Here is a 25,046-nt window from a genome sequence, read left to right on the forward strand (position 1 = left end):
TGGGAAACTCTGTGGGTGGGGGATCATGCATAACCGATGTGGCCAGGCCACAGATGACATTCAGAATCCTGGCAGCATCTCCACCAGTGGTTTTACAGATGAGGACACAGAGAGGAGGAGGTCTGATCCCAAGGCCCACGCTCTGCACCCCACGCGGGCTTGGTGGAGGGCGGAGGGAGCATCTCTGTCCACAAAACAGGGGGTGGGATGGCCCAGTAACCTGGGTTGCTGGCTGTGCAACTCTGGGCGAAAGCTTAACCTCCTTCTGTGGGCTGCTGTGGAAATTCTCTGTGCAGTGCCCTCACAGAGCCCAGGGGGATCCCAGGCACTTCCTAAGGGCACAAGGAAAAACCAAGGCCTTAGCCTCCAGAACCCTGCAATCCTGCACCGCCCACCCCACCTCCCAAGCACCTGCTATGTAGAATTTTGACTTAGAAGTGAATTTTTGAAAGGGACCTTCGCGTCATTATCATTCAATGAAAAATCTCCACCATTTGCCATGAACCGAAAACATCATGCAAAAACTTGCAGGAAGTCAAAGACATGAAATTCTATTTAGATGCTGGTGCTTACTGCAAGTTGCTTCCTCCTGTAAAAAGGTAAATGAAATACACTGTCAGAAGGATATTAAGAACCTAAGCGGCAGACTCCCACGGTGGCTCAGTGGATAAGAATCTGCCCGCTAACACAGGCCACAGGAGTTCTACCCCTAGTCCAGGAAGATTCCACCCGCTGCGGAGGAACTAAGCCCCTGGGCCACAACCACTGAAGCCCATCCGTCCTAAAAGCCCACGTACTGAGCCTGAGTGCTGCAACAGCTGAAGCCGGTGTGCCTAGGGCCTGCGCTTGGCAACAAGAGAAGGCACTGCAAGGAGAAAGCCATGAGCTGCAGAGAAGAGGAGGTCCCCTGGGGCAGCAAAGAAGACACAGGACTACCGAAAATAAAATAAATAAATAAATTAAAAATGTAAACAAAGAACGTTAAGTAGGCAGTTGTAATGCTCTAACTGGTGTAAGGGCTGAAAAGGAACGGGCAAGGAGCTGCGGGAACTTTCCTCTCCACCCTCACCTGGCGCTAGTCTTCCGCTCTCCTCTCCTCGGCCGGGTCCAGGCCCCTCCCAGCCCTCCGCCTCCAGGGAGGGCGGGGTGGCCGCGCTGCCCGCATTGGGCCGCCCGGAGGCTCACTCGCGCGGTCCGAGCGGGGCGGGGCCAGGGCCGGTGACGTCACGCCGGGAATAGCTCGGGGCTGCTGCGGCGCCCAGGTCGGGCGGAGAGCCAGGGTGGGCGCCGGACGGAGCTGGAGCGCGCTCCGACCCCGGTCCCCCGCCGCCTGCAACCTGCCGCCGCTATGTATGACCCCGAGCGCGGCTGGAGCCTGTCTTTCGCCGGCTGCGGCTTCCTGGGCTGCTACCACATCGGGGTGACCCGCTGCCTGAGCGAGCGCGCTCCGCACCTCCTCCGCCACGCGCGCAAGTTCTTCGGCGCCTCGGCGGGCGCGCTGCACTGCGCATGCTTCCTCTCTGGGATCCCGCTGGGTAAGTCCCGGGCTCCGCGCCGGGATGGGGCGCGCGCTGGAGCCGGGGCTGGAAGCGGGCCTTGCGGGGGTAAACCCGGCGTCTCCCCCAAACAGTTGCGTCCTCCAGTGCATCTTTTTTTGCCCGGCGCCGGGGAGCCCTGGAAGTGGGGCGTGGGAACCCGGAGCGCATCCTCGCCTCAACTCCCTTTTGACGCCTGGGCTTGGAGGAAGCCCTCCACTCCCACCCGACTCCCCTACTCCAGGACTGAGAGCCAGGTGGTCTCGGAGCGACAGGGACGAGGGAGCTTGACGGGGTCGGGGGAGCGGAGTTCCGATTTGCCCTGCGTGCGGCCAGGAGGGAGGTTTGGGGCTGTGTCCCAGGCAGGGGTGGGTACCTTCTTCCCCCTGGGGACTCGAGGGGCTGAGACACCCCACCTCTCCGCCGCCCCCGGGGGCCTTTGAACTCCGCCCAACCCTGGGGCGGGAGGGGGGCGCCTGGGTGCCTCTCGGGTAGAAGGCAGGTTGCTGGTTTGAGGTGAAAGGGGGTTGAAGAGAGATGTTTTGTGGGGCCAGGGGAGGGGGAGTAGGAAAGTTGTCTCCTCGCCTCCTTTCCTGGTGTTTGAGACCCTTTGGGGGACTGGACGTTCCCATCCCACCCTCTTCACCACTTCCCTGCGCAGTGCCCTGGAGACAGGTCCTGGGCGTTTGAATCTTGTCCTAGTGAAGGTCTCCGTCCACGTGGAGACCGGAGGGAGGGGAGGACCGGGGCTGGTGGCCGGCGGGCCTGAATTACTAGGGTCTGGCATCCTTGGCCTGCGGTTCTGGCCAGGGAGCAGAGCCTGGAGGGAGTGGGGCTGTTGGCGCCCAGACAGGGTGATAGAGCTCCTTTTCAGTGGCCCCTGTTTTTCTGGGCTTCCTCAACAGTTTACTTTTTGCTCTACCCAGGGACGGCTGTGTTGGGCACTGCCAGCAGGGAGTGACTGTTCCTGGAGGCCAGGAATCCCTTGCTAATACTCGCAGCCCTGCCATTGGATAGGATCAGTGAGCAGACCCTGGGCTGATTGCGAGGTGGGGATTGGGAGAAGCCACGCTGGCAACCGTCTCCATCCAGAGGGAGAGGGGCAAAGAGCAGGAAATGTGACCTCGGGGTTGACTAGACTGGACATGGCCAGTCTGCACAGCTTGGACTTGAGCAGTGATAAAAGCCAACCCTTGTGTCTCAGGCTTGTGACCTGGAGACTTCCACATGGTCAAATGTTTAATTGATTCAGATGCACAGACCCCAGCACCAGAAGTCGGCGGACTCCAGCCTGGAGGGGGCTCACAGGCAGAGGACAGGTGCAGCAGGGTGGGGGGTGGGGTGGGGGGGGTGGCTGGGCTTGCAGGAGGAGGCTCGGGACCACCAAGTCCCCCGAAAGGGACTGGAGGTTTTGGTAAGAACTGCTTACCAAGGGTCTGGATCTGGGACCCTACCAAGAGCAGGGTCTGGGAGCCCCGGTTTCCTACTTTAACTGCCTGTCTGACTTTGGGGAACTCCGGGGACCATTCCCAGGGCCTGTGACTTGGACAGGGTTCCTGAGAGCACCTCTCAACCAGGGCTGACCTGGAAGGAGAGCCTGGCAGAACCAAGCAGCTCTGTGCAATCATGGGCCTTCTGTCTGGGCTCAAAGGGGCCACATGTGCAGGGAGACCCCGTGGAGTCGGAAGTGGGTCAGGGCCTGCTGGTGTGTCCAGGCCTTCTGTGTCCCCGCATTTGTGGATGACCAGGGGTCGGGCTGGAACAGGAGCAGTCCTGCCTGCCAGGGCAGTGCAGGCCACCAGAGTGGATCAGGCCAGTGAGTGAGGTCAAATGGAGCATGAATGGGCCCAGTGTCCACTAAATGGTCTGGTAATTGTAGCATTAGAGGTTAAAAGTGTCCTTGGTGGCTGAGACGGTAAAGAATCTGCCTGCACTGCAGGAGACCCAGGTTCGATCCCTGGGTGGGGAAGATCCCTTGGAGGAGGGCATGGCAACCCACTCCAGTATTCTTGCCTGGAGAATCTCCATGGACAGAGGAGCCTGGCGGGCTACGGTCCACAGGGTGGAGTAGCTAACACTTTCCCTTTCCAGAGGTTAAAAGTTAAGTCTAGGGACTTCCTTGGTGGTCCAATAGCTAAGACTCCACGCTCCTGATGCAGGGGACCCGGGTTCCATCCCTTGTTGGGGAACTAGATTTCACATGTTGCAACTAAGAGTTCTCATGCTGCAACTGGGAATTTGCATGCTGCAGTGAAAGAACTAGCATGCCACAATGAAGATCAAAGATCCCGTGTGCCGCAACCAAGACCTGGTACAGCCAAATAAATAAGAAAATATGTTTTTGAAAGTTAAGTCTAGTTATTTATGAGGTGCTTCCTCTGGGTTGACCGTGTACAGAGTTTAGTGTACCTAACTTTCTCTGTCTCCAAAATGTAAGTGAGTTGAGTATTGTCCCACATTAAAAACATACCATCTGAGGCTCAGAAGCAGTGATGTAACATGTTTAAGTTGCTCAGCTAGTAAGCGGTGGAGACAGGATTCAAAATCAGGTGCCAGCCTGTGCTTGCTCTCTGCTCCCTGCGGGGTTAGGCCCATCCATGCTCAAGCTCTGATGATGCTGTGGGTTCCTGGCATCTGGCCTTGATGGAGGGATAAAGACGAAGAGAGGGCTCCCTGGGCCTCTGGAGGCTCACTCCTCTGTCCCAGGAGGGTCAAGAACAGCTCTGACCAACAGGAATATGTGTATCTTATATTTCCTAGTTGTTGTGGTTCAGTCACTAAGTCGTGTCTGAGTCTTTGGGACCCCATGGACTGCAGCATACCAGGCTTCCCTGTGCTTCAGTATCTCCCAGAATTTGCTCAAATTCATGTCCATTGAATCACATGGAAGAAGTAAAAGACATCAGTGAAATGTGTTTTATTTATCCCAGTATAGCCAAAATATTACCATTTTCACATCTAATCAATACAAAACATTATCCGTGAGATAGTCAACATTTTTGTCATTGTTATTGTCGTTCTAAGCCCTTGCAATCCTGTGTGTCTTTTACCCGTCAGTGTGGACTAACCACATCTCAGGCTCAGGAACCACCTGCCGGATCAGGCAGCCCAGGCCTAGACAAAGGGGACGGTTGGCAACTTCCTTGTCATCAGGTTTCTGGTCCCACCGCAAAGCAATTCCCACCTCCACGGTGGTGCATTCCTTTGTATATTTCTCTCTCCACTGCCCCCCCCACCCCCTGCTTCACCCCCCACAGAGCAGACATTGCAGCTCCTCATGGACCTTGTCCGGAGCGCCAGGAGCCGGAACATCGGCATCCTCCACCCGGCCTTCAGTTTGAGCAAGCACATCCGAGACGGCCTCCAGAGAAACCTCCCTGACAACGTCCACCAGCTCGTCTCGGGCAAGATGGTCATCTCGCTTACCAGAGTGTCGGACGGAGAAAACGTGCTGGTGTCGGATTTTCGCTCCAAAGATGAAGTCGTGGATGTAAGCGGTTTGCTTATCTGGGTATTGTCGAGTCGGAAGGGCCATTTCATTTTGGAAGCAACACAGGGTGGGGCTGTTGTAGGCCAATCTGCCCCATTTTTTACTAAAGATGCAAGAGAGCCTGGTTGCCCCTGATGCTGGTTGGTTCCTGTACCAGAGTGATGTAAACTGTGTGCTTCCAGCGGTCTGGTCCGGAGCATGTGGAAACCTGGGGTGTCCCAGACAGTGTCAGGTTCACACACTGTCTCCCTCTCCTTCACGACTTGGTTCATAACCTGCTGCTCCAGGGACCTTGTCCCATGTGTGGCCTCCCTCCCAATGATTCCTGTTCCTTAATGAGGACCCGTCCAGTGAAGCCCCACAAGGGTGGGAGCGTGTCTTGGTTACCTCTGTCCTCTGGCTCTAGCACAGAGAAGATCATTGGCGATATCAAAATACCATTTGGTTTGGCTGATGTCTTTTGTGAGAATTCCTTGGGCGTCATTTCACTTAACACGGGTCCATACGAGCAAGCTGCCTGGCGTATATAACCAGCGGCTTCTCAGCAGCCAGTGTCGTCTTCCACTTAACCTTGTTTCCAGGAGCATTTTCTAGGCATCTAGCAGCTGTACATTCCCACAGGCGCCCTTTTTTCTCATCGCACCAGTGTTACATCATGCTTAATGCTCTCTAGCACAGTGAGACACAAAGCGATGCAAAGCGTGGTCCTTGGGGGACCAGCGGCAGCAGTATCTCCTGGGGGCGTTTTAGAATTGCAGGCTCTCAGGCCCCGCCTCCAACCTGCCGCATCAGAATCTTAGGTGGGGCCCCGAGTCTGTGGTTGGCCGAGCTTTCCGGGTGATTCTCATAAATGTCAGTAATTGCAAAGCCCTGATCTAATCTCCTTCCCAGGCAGTCAGCTAGTCAGGAACTAGTTGGTCCTGTCTGTGATGGCCCAATGGGACCCTCATGGGGAGCAGAGACGGGAAGTTTGAGTCTGAAGTTATACGTGGACCTTGGTCTTCCCAGGTGATGCAGTGGTAAACAGCCTGCCTGCCAGTGCAGATAGATGCAGGAGATGCAGGTTCGATCCCTGGGTCAGGAAGATCTCCTGGAGGAGGAAATGGCAACCTGGTCCAGTATTCTTGTCTGGAAAGCCCCGTGGACAGAGGGGCCTGGTGGGCTACGGTGCACGGGGGTCACAAAGAGTTGGATGTGACTGAGCATGCAGGCGTGCTGAAATAATAAGTGTGTGGGCTGGCTCATCTCCATTCAACCATTTAGTGAAGCACCTCCTCTGCCAACAGTGCTTTCAGGCTTATTGCTCTCCTTGCTTGTAGAAGGCTTATAAAGACCTAGGGAGTAAAAGGCCACCTGCTCTGGGCTGGGCTGTGGTTTCACTCTCTTTTGTCTTTGCAGGCCTTGTATTGTTCCTCCTACATCCCTCTCATCTTTGGCTTGATCCCCCCTTCCTTCAGAGGCGTGGTAAGTCCACTTTTAAACTGTGTTTCTGGGAATTCCCTGGTGGTCCAGTGGTTAGGACTCTGCACTTTCACTGCCAAGGGCCTGGGTCCATCCCTGATCCAGGAAATAAGATCCCATAAGCATCTTAAAAAAAAAAAAAGGAAGACAAGGCACTGTGCTCAGGCGCCCTGGGCCCCTGAGACCTGTCCCTAAATGAAAAAAGCCTTTTGCCTCTCAGCCTTCAGACAGAGATTCCATAGCTGAAGCCCTTCCAAGCTCTCTTGAAGCAAAACTGACTTCATGTGGGATAATTAGCTGCTTACCTGTAAGATAAACTGTTCACATAATCTCTACATGAGCACTGAAATAGGTGCCCAGTGGCCTACTTAGAGTATAAGATGCTTAAGAGTCAGTTTACTCACTTAAGGTTTTATTCTGAAGAGCTGAGAGTTTCAATCCTCTCTGCCCCTGACTCTGTCCTTTTCAGTCCATGGCTTTGGGCAGAGGCTGCCGACAGGGCTGCGATTCAACACCTGTGTAGACACATGTCACTTATCCTGAGCACTGGCTCAGGAGGAGGAGCAGAAGTCGAGGTGTTGGTCCTGCAGCCTCTGGGCTGGATGTTGGACCACCTGGCAGCCTCCTTCTAGGGCAGTGGTTGTCAGATAATTCTGTCCCCTTGTCCCAGAACCTGGCGACATCTGGAGACCGTTTAGGTTGTCACAGCTGTGGGAGAGGAGACGAGACATCCCCATGTCTCAGCAGGAAGGCACTTTAGAAGCCCTTTCGGTTCATGCTTTAACAGCAGCACGGGCCTCACTTTGCAAAGCAACTTGCAAAGGCAGGTTATGAATAGCCTCACTCATGCCCCAGCGCGTCCGCTGGACAGACACGTATTTACAGATGAGAAAACTGAAGCCTGGAACCATGAAGTGGTCACCTGCAGTTCTCACAGCCCCTGCCTGGCAGACAAACCTAGAATTGAGTGTCTGCTTTAGCCCATGTTAGCTGGGCCACGTTGACACGTTTCTTTCTTTCATTTCTTTACTGATTTGGCTGTGCCGGGTCTTAGTTGCAGTACTCTTGATCCTCAGTTGTAGCATGCAGACTCTTAGCTGCGGTGTCCTGGGTCTCGTTCCCTGGCCAGCTATCGAACCCGGCCCCCCCTGTATTGGGAGTGTGGAATCTTAGCCACTGAGTCTCCAGGGAAGTCCCTGGACACATTCTTAACTCTTAGATTGAATTGCAAACTGGGAGTCAGTGATAGGGCGCAGTTGTAGCACTGTCGTGGAAATTACCCGCAATAACGCAGCGAAGTGGCCAGCACAGTATCAGGTAAATATGGGTTGTTTTGTCGTTGTTGTTATTGTCATCTTTGCACTTCCCCTTGGCTGCTCCCGCCGTGGGGCACACACAGTCACACCCTCAGTGTACTCAGATGCAACCTGCTGAAAATCAAAACGGAGCGTTCTTGAGATTCCACTGAGCAAACTGGGAGCATTCCTCTAGGACAGTTCAGGCTGGAGGAAACATTCCACACGACAGAGGAGTCATTGGACTTTAGAACAGACCTTAAGGGGCAACAGAGGGGCTATATGTGTATGTATAACAGAGTCACTTTGCTGTACGGCAGAAACTAAGACAACATTGTGAAGCACCTAGACTCCAATAAACATGAATTTAAAAAAATGAAAAATAACTGAAAAAACAGTCACTTGCTTCCTCCCTTCTCAATCTTAGCTCAAGTTTCCTGACGTTAGGTTCCGAGTCCCTTCCTGCCAGTGAGGGTTTTGATGCTGACAAACAGCAACAATACAGAAACTAGTGCTGTGTGCTCACACCTAATCGCTTTCGGCCTCGAGGGAGGACTCTCCTGATACCTAAGGCATGCCTGAACATTCCTGATTCTCTCCGGGACTCATTTTAGGCCAAAGTGTGCCCTGACATTTCTCCCTTTGGAAGGATTGGCTGGGGAAAGTCTCCCAGTTGTGATATTTGAAGGCCCCCTACCCCCACCATGGGCACCAACAGCTGGGCTGTGATGGTTTTAGCTTTGGGAATCATTCAAGATGTTGGTTTCATAGGTCTAGACTCGATCCAAACCGTAGCAAAATCTCCCTGCCCCAGCCTGGCCGTGGGCACTAGGGTTGTTCGAGGCTATGAATATATTAATAGGAGGACTTCCCAGGTGGCTCAGTGATAAAGAACCCGCCTGCCAATGCAGGAGACGCGAGAGATTTGGGTTTGATTCTTGGGTTGGGAAGATCCCCTGGAGTAGGAAATGGCACCCCCATTCCAGGTATTCTTGCCTGGAGAATCCCACAGGCAGAGGAGCCTGGCGGGCTATAGTCCATGGGGTCGTAAAGAGTTGGACACAACAGAGCGACTGAGCACTCACTATAGAATATAGAAAAATGGGCTGTCCCAGTACTCACCCCAGATGGACCTTACCTGTGGGATCAGTTCAGTTCAGTTCAGTCGCTCAGTCATGTCCAACTCTTTGCGACCCCATGAACTGCAGCACGCCAGGCCTCTCTGTCCATCACCAACTCCCGGAGTCTACCCAAACCCACGTCCATCGAGTCGGTGATGCCATCCGACCATCTCGAGATGCCATTTTCTGAAAGCTCGAGTCCCAGGGTCACCATGTCATTTAAGTCTCCAGTCTGGCTCTCATTGCCCAGGTGTGGACAGAGAATCAGGACCGCAGGTTAAGTGTCTTGTCCAAGATTGCTCAAGCAGCAGGGGGCCTCTGGAATCAGACCCATGACCGTCTGTCTCCCTTTGGCCTGATCTGCACCACACTCCGCCCTGAACCCACAACCCGTCTGTCTGCCTTCGGCCCGATCTGCACCACACTCCGCCCTGAACCCTCGACCTTCTGTCTCCCTTCGGCCCAATCTGCACCACACTCCGCCCTGAACCCACGACCGTCTGTCTCCCTTCGGCTGGATCTGCACCACACTCCGCCCTGAGTGCCCACAGCGCCCTGAGTGGATGCAGGTTGCATGGACTCGCCTGGGGGCGCTCATGACTGGGCCACGGCAACATGGGCCAGACGCCAGCCTCCGTCTGCCTCTTGACCAGGCACTGATCTGGTGCAGTACGCAGACTACGCAACAGCATGTGGCAGTCCTGAGTGCCAGCCTGCAGCCAGGCCTGGCACAGAAATTCTCAGTTAGAATTTGCCGAAAGTGGTTCCAAAGCCCCCGTTCTCCCACCGGGTCTGCCTGCGGCTCTAAGTCTCTGTCCCTAATCTGAAACACACAGAAAACTCCAGCCCAGACCTTCTGACACTGTCCTCTTTTTTTTTTTTTTCTTCTCCTTTAAAAGCGATATGTGGATGGAGGAATAAGTGATAACATACCCTTCGTTGATACCAAAACGACCATCACTGTGTCCCCCTTCTATGGGGAGAGTGACATCTGCCCCAAAGTCAAGTCCACGTTCCTTCTTCACGAAGGCTTCACCAAGCTCAACATGCACTTCTGCACAGAGAACCTCTACCTGGTACTCCGGTCAGTGTTCCCCGCAGATGTCAAGGTGAGGGGGCTCTGAGTTCTGGGGATGCTGTTCTCCCCTTTGCATCCCTCTTTGCCAGGGGACCCAGCAGCTGTTCAGGCTTCCCTGATAGCTCACTGGGTAAAGAATCTGCCTGCAATGCAGGAGACACGGGAGAGGCGGGTTCAATCCCTGAGTTGGGAAGATAAATGGCAAGCCACTCCAGTATTCTTGCCTGAAAAATCCCACGGACAGAGGAGCCTGGCGGGCCCCAGTCCAAAGGGTCACAAAGAATCGGACATGACTGAGTGAGCGGAGCAGCAGCTGTTCTCCGCGCTGACCGCTGACCGGCTGACAGCAACAAACCCCATCCTTGAAAAGGAACTCAGCTCAGTGCTGCCTCCCGCTGTCACTGGAATCCCCTGGGGCCACTGAAACGGAGGGGTGGGGGTTGCCACTGAGATCCCACTTCCAGGGGCTGTGGCTTAAGTATCCACAGCCTGAATCCATCTGCCAGTGCAGGAGATGCAGGAGACTCAGGTTCGGTCCCTGGGTTGGGAAGATCCCCTGGAGAAGGAAATGGCAACCCACTCCCGTGTTCTTGCCTGGAGAATCCCATGGGCAGAGGAGCCTGGCGGGCTACAGTTCATGGGGCTGGCAAAGAGTTGGACGGGACCGATCATAGCACATCACAGCCTGGGCAGTAGGGTGGTTTTTTTTTCTAATTATCCCAATGATTCTCTTTAATTAATTAATTTGGCTACACTGGGTCTTAGTTGTGGCGCACAAGATCTAGTTCCCTGACCAGAGATTGAAACCCCCTGCCTTGAGAGTGCAGAGCCTGAGCCACCTGACCTCCATGTAAGTCCCCCAATGATTATTGGCAGCCATGATCAAGAATTACACTGCATTTGGTGGCTTAATCTTTTTTTTTTGTTCCCCCAGCTGTGTCTTGAGACTTGTAGGATCTTAAGGGATTGAACTTGGGTCCTTGGCAATGGAAGTGTGGAGTCTTAACTGCTGGACCACCGGGAAATTCCCCGTTTAATCTTTTTTTTTGATTGTCGCTATAGTGTGGTGGACCTTACCACCCTAATATAGTAAGAAAGTTGGTAGAATCTGCACAGTGACAGCTCTCTGAGAAGAAAGAAGGCCGTGCCATACAGCGTACAGGACGGCATGTGCTCACGGGTAGAGATAAGGCTGGAGACAGCATCAGGTGCTCATATGGTTTGAGTGCAGAGGAGGCAGCCCAATGTCCCACAACAAGCAGATCAGGCCCCAGTATTTGTGAGGATGGAGGCTCATCCAGGGACCGAGGGAGACCAGAGGAACCAGCTCCCATCATGCCTGGGGCGCCAGCCTGGGCTGCGTGTGGAAAAGGTATCGTTCGAGCTGAGTCCTGCGGGACCTCCTTCTCCGGGGAGCGCAGAGCCCTGTCCGCACGTGGCATCGACTCGGAGCTCGGAGGATTCCCGTGCCTGCCATTTTCAGGTGATGCTGAAAGGGATGGTGCTTAGTGACTCTGCCTGCGGTTAACTTCATGTGGTTTGTTCACAGGTGCTTGAAGAGCTGTGCCTTCAAGGATATTTAGACGCGCTCAGGTTCTTGGAGAAGAATGGTATGTGCGGTGAGAGCGACAGCCGTCCGTGCCTTTTGAGCCAGCTTTCTGTTCACAGTCTTGGTCACCAGGGGAGCCGTGCTGGCTCCATCACTCAACGCTCAGTACATTCACCTGCCATCTGGCTCGGGCCTGAGAGACAGGAAATCATTGCCCCCATTTTACAGATGGGGAAATGGAGGCAGCCACAGCCGGCACTCCAGGGAGCAGAGCTGGGATCAGCCCTGCTGACCCTGCAGAGGTCACAGCCCCAGGGTTCCTCTCCCTCTGCAGTGTCCCTGTCTGCCAGCTGAAGGCAGCTCCTTTCTTTTTCATTACTGCTTGAACAATTGTGAACCTTTAGTTTGATGAGGAAGCAAGAGAAATGGTTTCTGGGTCCCAGGTGAAGCCATCAGGAGAGCTGCCTCCAGCCAGATGTGGGCCGTGCTCACTGGCCCAGCTGTGTTCTGGGGAAAGGTCCTGGCTGGTCTGGTCTGGGGAACTTGGATTCTTCAAATGTTAGCGTGGAACCAAGAATTAGTTGTGTTTTGAGCTATTTTTCCCCGATACTAATGGTTGCTACAGTCACTGATCCTCTGAATTAGTCTTTGTCCTAGACCGAGGAGCTGGTATGGTTCATGGGACACACATGTATTTATCTACTCAGAAGGCGCTTACTGCATACCTCCTGGGTGCTCAGCAATTGGCTGCGTGCTTGGGACTCCACAGTGGATAGACTGATGTAGCCTCTGCCTTCCTGGAGCTTAGTCTTGAGATTGGGGAGGGGGCAGGCACGTAAATAGAAGGCTGACAGAGTGCTCGGTGCCCTGGCAGGAACGCACAGTATGCTGTAGATTCAGTTGGGATTCAGTTAGGGGACGGGGGGGTGGGGTTCTGCAAGGCAGGGGAAAGCAGGGCTCCTGGGAGGATGCAAATCTGCAGTGATGCTTTGAGGGTGAACAGGAGTGTTTTAGGCATGGGGTATGTGAGCATGAGGCCTGCAGGCAGGTAGTCTGTTCGAGGTGGAAAGAAGGCGTGTGTCACTGGAGTGGTGGGGGTGGGGGACAGAGGAACAGATAAGAGGGGGGCAGGAATGGGGGTGAATGGAAAGAGGGGCAAGGCTGGGCCTCATGGAGGTGGAGAGGGGCTTGCATCTCACAGCTATAGGGAGCCATGGAGGGCTGCTGACGCGGGAGTGAGGGCAGTCAGAGGGAGCACTGTAAGGGCTCCAGTACAGAGAGGGTGAGGCCAACATCCCCGGTCAAGGTGGCCACCGTGGGTTCGGCCGGGGTCACGGCAGCAAGGGAGGTGGCAGGGGCCTGAGGGGACACGACTTTGGAGACGACCAACCAGAGGTTCCTGGGGAGGAGGACTCGGGGATGAAGTCCAGCCCCTGGTTTCTGCGGCTGGGGCCGGAGCAGAGGGCGGTGCTCACAGTCTGGGCCCTTGGGAGGGCACGGGCCCTGCAGGGAAGCTCGAGAGCCCCGTGTGTGGTGCCCTGGGCCAGATTTGGGTGGTTGGGCAGGAGGCATTGGGCCCAGCTGTCACTCGTGGTAAAGAACCCACTTGCCAATGCAAGTTGCGGGAGACGCAGGTTCATTCCCTGGGTCGGGAAGACCCCCTGGAGGAGGGCCTGGCAACCCACTCCATTATTCTTGCCTGGAAAATCTCCATGGACAGAGGAACCTGGCAGGCTACAGTCCACGGGGTCTTGAAGTTGGACACGATTGAAGCGACTTAGCACGCATGTACGCAGGAGGCATAGTGATGTCAGAGTCCAAGGTTCTAGAAAGCAGGTCTGGACTGGGATTGAAATTTGGGAGCTACCTGGGAATAAAAGACAATGAAGGACCCTATAGAAGTTGCTAGGTGACTTTGGGCAAGCCACTCCTCTCTCTGGGCCTCCGTTTCCATATCTGTAGCAAAAGGAGTTTGGAGTAAATGATGCTGACTGATTCTTAGTAATTCTAGATCCTGGCATGGTGCTGGGCGCTTGCAGCATCGGTGCTGGGTTTGGGTTTAAGGATCTAAGCAAGGTTCTGCCTCGGTCAACCTGGCTTCCTTGGGGTTCAGCAGAGGATGCATGGGGGCGGGGCAGGTATTCCCTGGAAACAGATTCTCTGAAACATTCCTAAGAGAGAATAAGTCCCCAGAGGTTGAGCTGTGTGTCTGTCAGAGGCTGGAAAGATGCAAGCGAGTAGAAGTGGGAGGTGTTGCTTGGGAATGAGGTGGGCACAGCCCCTGGGCTTTTAACCCAAGGTTGGAAGCGAGAGATGAGCCGGGGGAGGCGTGGGCATCCAAGTCTACCCATCCCATGGTCCCCACCCAGCGTGAGAGCAGGAACCACCCACTGGGATCGGCCCCTGAGCCCTGGCACCCAGGGCAGGGCCAGCACAGGCTCCCCGACCTGCTGCTGCTTTTCGAGGTCATGGGATAGAAGGGTGCCATCTTTGACGTCAGACCTGGGTTCGAATCTCACTCTGCCACTTGTCGGCTGTATGACTTTAGGCAGATCACTTCACCTCTCTGGGCTTCTGATTCCTCAGCATTTAGCTGGGAGCAGCTGCGTGGCTGCTGCAGGGCCTGGAACACTGGGCTTCACCAGTGGGTCAGTTGTTATAAATCATCCTTTCCTCTGAACCTCATGAATCCACGTGTGGCTCTAGAGCCCACAAGGCTGGTACGTGACGGAGCCAGCTGCCCGCCTCATCCATCCCTCCTCAAAGGCCCACACTGCGCCCTCCCTGTTAGGAGTGCCCGGCCCTGTTCGAGGTGGAGCAGGGTGGATCCCAGGCAGATTATTCCCAGGTGGATCCCCGCCGTGTACTAATAACAGGCCTGTTGGCTTCCCTCTACCTGGGCAGGGTGGCTGGGTGAGTAGTGACCCTGCTGCCCGCAATTGCCTGATGGGTTTTGTTCCTGTGCCCTTTGCAGGCATCCGTGACGGTCCCCATCTGTGCCTGAGCACGTCCCCGGCAGAGACGGAGCCCGGGAGCCTGGAGCCTTTTCCAGGCGCAGCCACCCAGGAGGCGGGGCCTGAGCGAGACGAGCTGCTGGACCACGTGCGCCTCAGCATGCTGTCCTGGGACAAGAGCATCCTGGAGACCCTGTCACCCAAGTTCACCATGGGTACTGGCTCTGGGGGAGCACAGAGGTGGCGGTGGTTGGTGACCCTTTCAGAGGAGGAAGGGCAGCTTCCCCGTGTGCTGTGGAGGAAGGTCAAGACGCTGCTTGGGAGGAAACAGGGCAGAGTGACCAGCAAAGGTTGGTCAGGACCCCCACCTCCCTGCGTGGACCTCCCATCCCCCGAGTCCTTGCTCTGTCTCCCTTCCCATGCGGTCATGAACAGAGGAAAACAAACTCCAGCTGAGTTTTTATTTTATTTTATTTATTTATTTTTAACACGAAAAACATTTTATATTGGGGTAGAACCGATTAACAATGTCGTGATAGTTTCAGGTGAAGAGTGAAGGAACTCAGCCATACAGGTATCCATTCTCCCCCAAACCCTCCTCCCATCCAGGCTGGCACATAACATTGCAGCTGTTTTTTTTTAAAAATTCATTTTTGATTGCACTGGGTCTTCGTTCCATCTCGTCAAAGCTATGGTTTTTCCAGCAGTCATGTATGGATGTGAGAGCTGGACTATAAAGAAAGGTGAGCACCGAAGCATTGATGCTTTTGAACTGTGGTGTTGGAGAAGACTCTTCAGAGTCCCTTGAACAGCAAGGAGTTCCAACCAGTCCATCCTAAAGGAGATCAGTCATGGGTGTTCATTGGAAGGACTGATGCTGAAGCTGAGCTGAAACTCCAATACTTTGGCCACCTGATGCGAAGAGCTGACTCATTGGAAAAGACCCTGATGCTGGGAAAGATTGAGGGCGGGAGGAGAAGGGGACGACATAGGATGCGATGGTTGGATGGCATCACCGACTCAATGGGCATGAGTTTGAGCAAGCTCCAAGAGTTGGTAATGGACAGGGAGGCCTGGTGAGCTGCAGTCCATGGGGTCGCAAAGAGTCGGACACGACGGAGTGACTGAACTGAGCTGAACTGGGTCTTCGTTGCTGTCCCCGAGCGAGCAGGGGCAACTCTCCATTGTGGTGCTCAGGTTCCTCATTGCGGTGGCTTCTCTCGCTTCGGAGCACAGGCTCTAGGTGCATGGGCTCCATCACTGCATTGCGAGGGCTCAGCAGTTGTGGCACACAGGTTTAGTTGCTCCACAGCATGTGGAATTCTCCTGGACCAGGGATAGAACCCCTGTCCCCTGCACTGGCAGGAGGATCCGTATCCACTGGACCACCGGGGAAGTCCTCCAGCTGAGTTTTGAATTAACCTGCTGTGCTCTCTGCTCCAAAATCCAAACACATTGGGTTTCGAGTGGGAACCCCAGATGCCATTTGCTGCCTGTTCTCCCATCTCAAAGCCGTCTTTCTCTTGAGGAGCCCCTCTTCATTTCTCCCTCCTCCCCAAGCCACAGTTTTGAACCTTCACTGAAGGTGATGTATTTTATCGTGTCATCACAAACTATCTGATGGACAGATGAGTGCACCGTCCAGTTTCCAGTCGGGCATTTGGGGAAAGTTCAAAACTGACTCATTGGAAAAGACCCTGATGCTGTTAAAGATTGAAGGCAGGAGGAAAAGGGGGCGACAGAGGATGGGATGGTTGGATGGCATCACCGACTCAATGGACATGAGTTTGAGCAAACCCCAGGAGATGGTGAAGGACAGGGAAGCCTGGCGTGCTGTTCAGGGGGTCACAAAGAGTCGGACACAACTGAGCGGCTGAACAAAACAAAGATGAAAGGGATGCTGTTTCTTGCCTCAGGCACTAACGCTCGAGGAGTTGCACTAACCAGCACCTGCTCAGGTTATTGTGATTTGAGGCATTGTGAGGTCATCACAAAGGGGACATAGAAGGCTAGGGGGTTCCAGGTGGAAGAGTGGAATCCAATTGCTGATGCAAAGAAAAGCTCATGAAGCCTGAGCTGGGAGATTTGAGACTTTTGTGTCCGCCTCCAAAAGTAATTTAAAGTAGTAGTGAAGTGGGATTTCTATTCTGGAAAACTCAATGCAGTGGCTAAGACTAAATGCAGCTCTCAATGCAGGGGGCCCAGGTTCGATCCCTGGTCCAGGAACTGGATGCCACATGCCACAACTAAGACTCAGCATAACCAAATAAATTTAATAAATAAATTTAAAAATAAAGTAGTAATGTAGTAGTGAAAGCTTCTCAGTTGTGTCCAACTCTTTGCAACCCCATGGATTGTAACCCAGCAGACGCCTCTGTCCATGAAATTCTCCAGGCAAGAATACTGGAGTGGGTTGCCATTCCCTTCCTCCAGGGAGTCAGTTTAAAGGAGACTCTTTAAAAGGGACCCTGTGTCCTGTCAGCCATCCAAGGGCTGTGTAGGCACATCCCACATCTGATCTCATTTGTGATAGCTTCTGATTCCTTCCCTGGTGACTCAGATAGTAAAGGACCCACCTGCAATGTCGATCCCTGGGTTGGGAAGATCCCCTGGAGAACAGCTACTCACTCCAGTATTCTGGCCTGGAGAATCCCATGAACAGAGGGGCCCAGCAGGCTACAGTCCATGGGGTCACAAAGAGTGGGACATGACTGAGAAACTTTAACTTTCGCTTTTTCACTTTCTGATTGCTTAGCTGCCAGGATTAGTAGGATCTGTAGAAATTCCAGGCACCAGCTGGGGAAGGTGATTTGGTTTTTACGCTGGCGGGAAACAGACCTCTGACTTGTGTTTTTCAGCACTGAGGAAAGCAGTCAGAAACCGAGATGGATACATAAACAAGATTTGCAACTTCTTACCAATTAAGATCATGTCCTATGTGATGCTGCCCTGCACGCTGCCCGTGGAGTCTGCCATCGCTGTGGTCCAGAGGTGAACGCTTTCCGTGGCTTTGCGGCTTCCTCTCAGGGCTGGGGGGTAGGGTGAGGATTCAGTGAGATGAGTCACGCTGGGCGCTCAGCCCAGAGCCTGGCTCCTTACACATCTGGGTGGAGCTCACAGTCTGCGTGGAACACCCTGGAAAGGTGCCTGGCTGGCGAGTCCCCGGCCACCCCAGCTCCTTTCTCATTGCTCCTGCAGGCTTATCACTTGTAGGTCTATGATTTTGAGTGGAGGTGGATTTATTCCTGGTGAGTTGGAAGGATCCCGAGGCCAACACTGTGTGGCTGCTAGATTCCTGGGCATTTGTTTTCCCTCCATTTTCTTCAGATTTTCTTTAGTGTTTACTTTCTGTTTAGCAACTTAGTCAGCATGTCTTTCAGTCTGTCTTTTTAAAAGTCCCAAAGTGAAAGTGAAGGTCGCTCAGTCATGTCCGACTCTTTGCGACCCCGTGGACTATACAGTCCATGGAATTCTCTAGGCCAGAATACTGGAGTGGGTAGCCTTTCCCTTCTCCAGGGGATCTTCCCAACCCAGGGATCGAACCAGGGTCTCCTGCATTGCAGGTGGATTCTTTACCAGCTGAGCCACCACGGAAGCCCAAAAATCGGGGAGTAGGTAGCCTATCCCTTCTCCAGCGGATCTTCCCGACCCAGGTATAGAACCAGGGTCTCCTCATTGCACATGGATTCTTTACCAGCTGAGCTATGAGAGAAGCCCTTAAAAGTCCCAGGCGTCCTTCAAAATCCAGCTCAGTTCTCTAGCTCTGCTGGACCTCCCAGATCACTCCCCAGCCCTGCCAGTCAGCCATCTGCCTCACCCTGGGAGGAGGGCTGGCTGCTCTGGTATATTTTTTCCTTCCTTTTGTTTTAAAAAAATAGTTTGATAACTTCTTTTATTTATTAATTGTGGTTGTGCTTGGTTTTCAGACCAGGAAGCGTGCGGGCTTCTCTTGTTGTGGCGAGCAGGCTTAGTTGCCCTGTGGTATGTGTGATCTTAGTTCCCTGACCAGGGATCGAACCCTCGTCCCCTGCAGTGGAAGGCAGATTATTTACCACTGGACCACCAGGGAAGTCCCTTGACATTTCTTTTTTTTTAATTTTAATTTTTTTAACACCAAAAACATTTTTATGGGGGTATAGTCGATTAACAATGTTGTGATAGTTTTGGATGAACCGTGAAGGAACTCAGCTGTACATATACACGTATCCATTCTCCCAAACCCCCCTCCCAAGCAGGCTGGCACATAACGTTGAGTAGAGTTCCATGTGCTATACAGTGAGTTTTTCTTTTTTTTTTTTTAAGGCAGGAGACCCAGATTTGATTCCTAGGTTGGGAGGATCCCTTGGAGAAGGGTATGGCAACCCACTCCAGTATTCTCCCTTAGAGACTCCCAGGACAGAGGCTCCAGTCCATGGGGTTGCAAAGAGTCAGACACGACTGAGCAACTAACACTTTTCACAAAATATTCCTTTATTTTTGGCTGTGCTGAGTCTTCATTGCTGCATGGGCTTTTCTCTAGTTGCGTCGAGTGAGGTCTGCTCTCCAGTTGCATGGCTTAGCTTCTCATTGCAGTGACTTCTCTTGTTGCTGAGCACTGGCTCTGGGTCACGTGGGCTCAGTGGTTGTGGCTCCCGGGCTCCAGAGCACAGGCTCAGCAGTTGTGGTGCACTGGCTTAGATGCTCCTCTGCGTGTGGGATCTTCCCGGAGCAGGGCTCGAACTCGTGCCTCCTGCATTGGCAGGCGGACTCTACCACTGAGCCACCAGGGAAGTCCTCTGCTGACATTTCTTAAAGCCCGAGACGTGGGGTCCTTTTTGTGTCTGGGGTGTTGGAATCCTAGAGGGCAGAGGTCAGGCCTCCTTGGCAGCTTCCTCTGCAGGCGCGCATGTGGCCAAGCACCTTCGATGTGGGTGCAGGTGGTGGTGTTTCAACCAGAAGATGCTGTGTGTCAGGGTCCATGCTGCCCCGGAGGAGCAGGGTCTTGGAAGACCCAGGCCTTTTATCTCCATGTAAGTCCTTTGAGTTTTCCTGAATCCAAAAGTGGCCTCATTTTGCTTTAGGGCTTTTAGGTGGGCTTGCCTTGCCGAATTTATCAGATTGGGGTTAGAAGTGACCCTGGCCGTTTACCTGGACAATGGTGTTGTCGTCAGATGCCTGCCTTTGGGTGGTGTTTTCTCTTGTCCTTTTTGTTGTGGCTTGTCTTCACCCACATACGAGGTGTGCATTTCTGCGTTTCCTTGCTGCAGACTGGTGACGTGGCTTCCAGACCTGCCCAACGACATCCCATGGCTGTGGTGGGCCGCCTCCCACGTGTGTTCTCAAGCCATGGTGCGTCTGTTCCCCGCTTCCAAGTAAGTGATTTGGTTGTGGGTCTGGGGGTCCACCAGGCACCCTCTCATCTGCTCAGGCCTCACGCGCCATCCTAGGAATGTCATCGGGCCCCAGATAGGTGGCAAGGAGCATGTCCCCTGGTGCCAGAGGCCCTGCCTATGGGAGGCAGCTGAGCCCATCGGAGGTCCCAGGGCATCTGCTGGAAGCTAGTAACCAAGACAGCTGCAGAGGGTGTGCTAAAGCCCGGGGAGGTATGTCCACGGAGCATAATTTTTTAAAAAGTTATTTAGCTGTGCCAGGTCCTAGTTTCAGCACATGGGATCTTGAGTTGTGGCATGTGGGGTCTAGTTCCCTGACCAGGGATCGAACTCCAGCCCCCTGCATTGGGATCACGGAGTCTTAGCCAGTGGACCACTAGGGAAGTCCCCCACTGAGCCCATTTGGATGGCAGAGGAGGAGAGAGCTGGCCGATGGAGCAGGGGCAGGGCCAATGGACAGGTAGCATTGGTTTGCCTAAAGGGAGTGGCTCGGGTACCAGTAGCACAGGGAGGGGGTGGGGCAGGGAGAGAGGGGCAGGGCCCCTCTGTGTGTGTGTGTGTGAATGTGTGTGCATCCGTTAATGCAGATTCCCATCTGACCTCAGACTCCTTGAATCCCGGTCTTTTGGGCTGGAACCCCACCATCCGCATCCTTAACATGGCCTGGGTACTGTTGCTACTACTTCCTGAATTCTGAAAACTAATGAAGAGCAAGAAGGGCCTCGTTCCAGTAATGATTCTGGGATTTTGTCCTGAAAATCGTGGACCTTGGCTTCCTCCCCTGTTCCCTGGGGGTGATCCTCCTCTCATTAGGTGTCTGCGAGGCTTTGGGGAGCCCCCAGCTCAGTCCTGACATGTGGTAGGTGCTCGGGAGTTGAGCCCTCTGCTTGGAAGGTTAACAGACTTGGAAGGTTTAAAGTAGGGATGGAGGGGTCTGGCTTGTGATGGGAAAATGACAGTAGTGGCCTTGCGGAGGCCAGATCCCCAGAGAGGGCAGCAGAACTGGCCCAGCGAAGGGAAGGGCTTGCTCTCCAGCGAAACTGGAGGACCGAGCGCTGTTCGTAGGCTCCAGGTCAGAAGGAAGATAGTGGTTGCGAGGCCCTGCCTGAGCTCCAGGCTGGTCAGCAGGCAGGAGCAGGGGCCGGGGGTGGAGTGGGGGGGTGGTGGTATGGCTGCAGAGGGCCACCCTGGCAGGTGAGCTGTGTGTGTGGAGGTGACCGATGGGCTCCTCTGGGCCTGTGCATGTCCAGTGGGAGGTGTCCAGGTGGCTGGGAGGGCCACAGGTTTGGAAGCCTGGGATGGTGATGTCAGCCCAGCACGGGGATGGGGGACCCGAGGAAGCAGTCCTGCAGGGCCACCCTGCAGACCCCAGACCGTGTGAGTGTCCCCCCTCCCCCATCTCCACTGACACTGCAGACCAGAGCGGCAGGTCGGCGGCTGAGTTAGATTCTTTGTTTCAGATCCCAACTCCCAGCAAGCGGCCAACAGCCTTCCTCCACAAACCAGGGCGCCATGGGCGCCACTGGGCCCTCTGCTCCTCCGTGGACCCGGATGCCCGCCCCGTGGACGTCCAGTAGAGGCCAGAGCTGACATCCGTGACATACGGAAGATGACCTCTGTGCTGAGTTTGTAGAGTCCTGAAGCAAAGGCAATCTTTCTGTCTTACAAAAAGCTAGGCAGTTATTCTTGGTGCGCGTGGTGGGTGCAGAGCTCAAGGATATCCAGGATATGAGTCTCTAAATATCATTGGCTTGGTTGGGAAACCGCGTGAGGCAGACCAGCGTGGGGCGTCTGTGGCTGACTTGTCACCCACTCAGCTGTCCCAGGGAAGGTTCCTAGGATGGCCGGTGTTTGGATTGGGGGACCTGCGGCTGGGGGCTGGGCTGCCCTTTATGCAGTCTCGGGGGTTAGGGGGGGGACTGTGGTCCCATCTCTCCGTACAGGAAGCAGTCAGTGTGGGGTGAGGCGGGGTGCCATCCTCCCAAGGACACTCCTGGTTAGGGGGGCATTACGAGGTGGTAACTTACTTGCGCTCTGGTACATCTTTCTGACCTATCCTAAATATTTGGTGGAATTATATTAAACGTAAGGGAATCTTAATATCTGTTGAATTATCTATTATGAAAATCAGTAAAATATTCAGAGAAGGCTTGAAAATAAAAATCCCGCACATGAGACGGGTGCGCCCCGTCTCTCCAGGGTGGTAATCTGTTGGCAGGCACAGTGTGACAGGACCCAAGGGGCAATGTGTGCGTGTGCTTTTCTTGTTTATGCATCTGAGGATACCGAAAAGAAGAGGAACAATAAGCTCAAAATCCCACTTGTGGGCACAAAAAGTCGCAGCTCTCACCCACATCGTGTAGGCATCCTGGAGCCAAAGAACTGGCAGGTCCGACAGAGCGCTGCACCGTGAGGGGAGCAGGCAGGGGCCGCCTGTGAAACCACAGGGTTGGCACGCGCTGCAGGGAAGTCCCCCGTGGAGGCTCCTGGCTGGCTCCTATGCTGGCAGCCCTCACTTCCCGAGTGAGGCAAGGCTGAGTGGTGGGCTCTCTGGCCACCTGGGCTCCAGGACAAAGCACTGTCCCCTTGCTGAGCTGACCTGGACTCCTGGGGACACACTCTCACACCTTCCCTGAGCCCGGTGCTCAGGGTCCCAGTGGCCTTCTCTGCCAGAACCATGGCACGGGTCCAAACAGATGCAACCACACTTTAGCAGTATTTTACAATAACCAAGATACTTCCATTTAGATAGTATTCTCTATACTGCTTCTGCCATCATTGTAAGGAAAGAGATATGTTAAGATAGGATTACATGGGACTTATTTTCTTACTATTTCTGATTATTCCACCTTCTTATGATGAACATGTGTTTTATTCATGTTTTTCAAATGTGCACTAAGACGAGGAAGTGTATTACTTTTTCTTAGAAATATCCAGGGTTCCCCCTCACTGGTGCCTTAAATGCAACCCCGTCTCCTCCTCATTGGCTGATCCCAGGTCACTCCCCCGACATCCTCACCGTGCCCCCGAGGCCCACACCTCTCCAGCGCTGCTGGTCTCTCATCAGCGTGTAAAACATTCTCAGGTTTCTCCCACCTTGTCAAATATTGATGATCCCTTTATACGCTGGGATGCTCCAGTATCAGGAATCAGCAGTGTGCAGTCTGTTTCATGCCAGGGAGCAAACGTCTGTTTGGTAAACAGATAGCAGAACCTGCTGAAAAGCATGAGCCCAGTCTTGCCAGGGAAATAAAATGTGTGTGGGTGCACGCGTATGTGTGGAGTGGAGACTGAAAGGCTCTTTGCCCGGTTACCAGCGGTGGTTACCAGAATGCTGTTCCCTGTAATTATATTTTATATGAAATTTCTGTGTTCATCAGGAAATAATTCATAATAAATGTGATTGTTCAATTGCTTCCCCTTGTCTCTGCGTCCTTTGCGCTGTGCTGCTTTCCCTGCCTCACGGCCAAGCTCCTTTAAACGCCTCTGCCCCCCACCCCCCCATCCCCAAGCGGGTTCACGGGCCCTGTGCCCCAGATGGGCCCAGCCAGGCCAGGTGGCCTCCACGTGCTCTGTCCTGGACACTGAGGCCCAGACCCTCCTTCCTGGACCCCGCCTCCTTCCTCTGGGACCCCAGAATCCCCGATTGCATCCTGGGTACCTGGCTGTTCCCCAGGGCCTGGATGTGCTGTTCTGCAGAAAGCATCCAGCCACCCCTGGGGAGGCCTCACTCACTTCGAGGACTCGCCAGGCTCTGGTTCAGGGGAGGGCCCACCTAACACCCCCCACCTGCCCCTGGTGGCCTCCCTCACACCCTCCCCCAGGGCAGAGCTCCTCAGTTCTGTCATCGGAGCCAGGACCCGGCGGCGTCTTGAGTCCCCCCACCTTCTTCCCCAGCTATTCCCTGTCCTGCCCGTCCACCTCCACTTCCACTTCAGGTCTCTGGAAGCCAGTCCCTCTTGGCAGCCCGCCCCTGCCCTGGGCTGTGGCAACAACTTCCAGGCAGGGGCTGGTGGCCTGAACTCTGCCTCAGGCCATTCTTGGGTCCAAAATCGGTCAAGTCACCTCCCACCCTGACCCGAAGAAGCTGCCTGCCCTGCAACGCCCCCACCGCCCCCTACCCACCCCGCCTCCTGCCCCGGGCATCCTGCCTGGTCCTCCACCTCCCGCCGGCACCTGTGTCCTTTCTTCTCAGCCACTCAGCTTCACTCCTCCGGTGGCAGGAGACAGGATGGAGGCAAGGCCCTCACCTCAGGGCACCCCAAACTAAGAGCAGGGGTCACCTCTGCGGGGATCTGTGAAGACCCAGCATGCCTTCCTCATGGCCTCTGAGACTCCGGGTTTGACTTTGTCAAGGGAACCAGTGTGGTCACTAACCTGCATTTAGGTCAGCCCTTCGTAAACCAAGTTTTCCAGAACGTTGATGTCCTTGCAGATGGGACTAGGGACTTTCACCAGTTACAATAAACGGGGTTATGCTCCCAAAAGTTTCACTTCTCACGGTGCGTGCCCTTTGGACCCGGGTGGCCCAGCCTGAACCTTTCCCTGCCTCTGGAAGGTCAGGATGGGCGGTGGGGGAGGAACACGGTGCTTAAAGGTTTCCATCCATGGTGTCAGCTCTCCCTTCTGCCCACCACTTGTTGACCAAAGCAAGTCACATGGATGGGGGCATGGAGACGCAAGTCTACCTTTTCCCCTGAAGAGGAAGAGCAGAAATTATGGTGAAGAGGGCCACTGAAAACTTCAAAAACCCCCAAAGTCTTTATGGCAGAGTAAACAACCCAGGAAATACTGGGTTAAAGAAACCTAAACAGGTTTATGCACTACAGGATGTCTCAGAGCCTTCGAAATGTTAATGCACAGGGAATTCCCCGGCAGTCCAGTGGTCAGGACTCCATGCTTCCACTTCAGGGGGCATAGCGGGGGTAACGGCTTGATCCCTGGATGGGAACTAAGGTCCTGCATGCCACACGGCGTGACCAAAAAAAAAGTGTACATCGTGACCATCAGAGGGCCGAGCTGTGACTTTATGTTCAACACGTCCTCAGCCACCCTGGCCCTCGTACACTATAGGCTCTCAGGTATTTGGCTCAGGACTTGTGTTGCAATCTGCAGGTCAAGGTCGTGGCTTATCTTTGAGAGGAGGCTTCTGTAAGAGAGTAACAAGGAAATGCAGGAAGAAAGCCTAGTTTAT

General features: G+C 54.1%; 1 protein-coding gene across 4 annotated transcripts; it reads left to right on the top strand.

Moving 5' to 3' along the window:
* The first annotated feature begins 1,139 nt into the window (after nucleotides 1–1,139).
* On the top strand, nucleotides 1,140–23,268 carry PNPLA3 (patatin like domain 3, 1-acylglycerol-3-phosphate O-acyltransferase). Of its 4 annotated transcripts, none has more exons than XM_081591745.1 (9): nucleotides 1,140–1,535; nucleotides 4,793–5,025; nucleotides 6,424–6,489; nucleotides 9,802–10,011; nucleotides 11,530–11,590; nucleotides 14,504–14,698; nucleotides 17,342–17,474; nucleotides 19,730–19,834; nucleotides 21,313–23,268. In XM_081591745.1, the coding sequence occupies exons 1-9, from the start codon at nucleotides 1,349–1,351 to the stop codon at nucleotides 21,440–21,442; spliced, it is 1,320 nt and encodes a 439-aa protein (XP_081447871.1). In that variant the 5' UTR covers nucleotides 1,140–1,348; the 3' UTR covers nucleotides 21,443–23,268. The 4 variants fall into 4 exon arrangements, with proteins under 4 accessions (XP_081447871.1, XP_081447870.1, XP_081447869.1 ...); XM_081591744.1 differs by having other exon boundaries at nucleotides 1,195–1,535; nucleotides 14,504–14,833; nucleotides 20,458–23,268; XM_081591743.1 differs by having other exon boundaries at nucleotides 1,195–1,535; nucleotides 14,504–14,833.
* The last annotated feature ends 1,778 nt before the right edge of the window (nucleotides 23,269–25,046 follow it).

The sequence above is a fragment of the Giraffa tippelskirchi genome, chromosome 4 (genome assembly GCF_054371585.1).
Source record: "Giraffa tippelskirchi isolate mGirTip1 chromosome 4, T2T-mGirTip1v1.2.pri, whole genome shotgun sequence".
NCBI lineage: Eukaryota > Metazoa > Chordata > Mammalia > Artiodactyla > Giraffidae > Giraffa > Giraffa tippelskirchi.

What these genes read in the sequence shown, in the direction of transcription:
- PNPLA3 (XM_081591743.1), top strand. Translation starts at nt 1,349, where the DNA reads ATGTATGACCCCGAGCGCGGCTGGAGCCTGTCTTTCGCCGGCTGCGGC. An exon ending in TGTTCCCCGCAGATGTCAAG is followed by an intron (nt 10,012 to 11,529) that starts GTGAGGGGGCTC and finishes GTTTGTTCACAG; the next exon opens with GTGCTTGAAGAGCTGTGCCT. An exon ending in CGTCTGTTCCCCGCTTCCAA is followed by an intron (nt 19,835 to 21,312) that starts GTAAGTGATTTG and finishes TCTTTGTTTCAG; the next exon opens with ATCCCAACTCCCAGCAAGCG.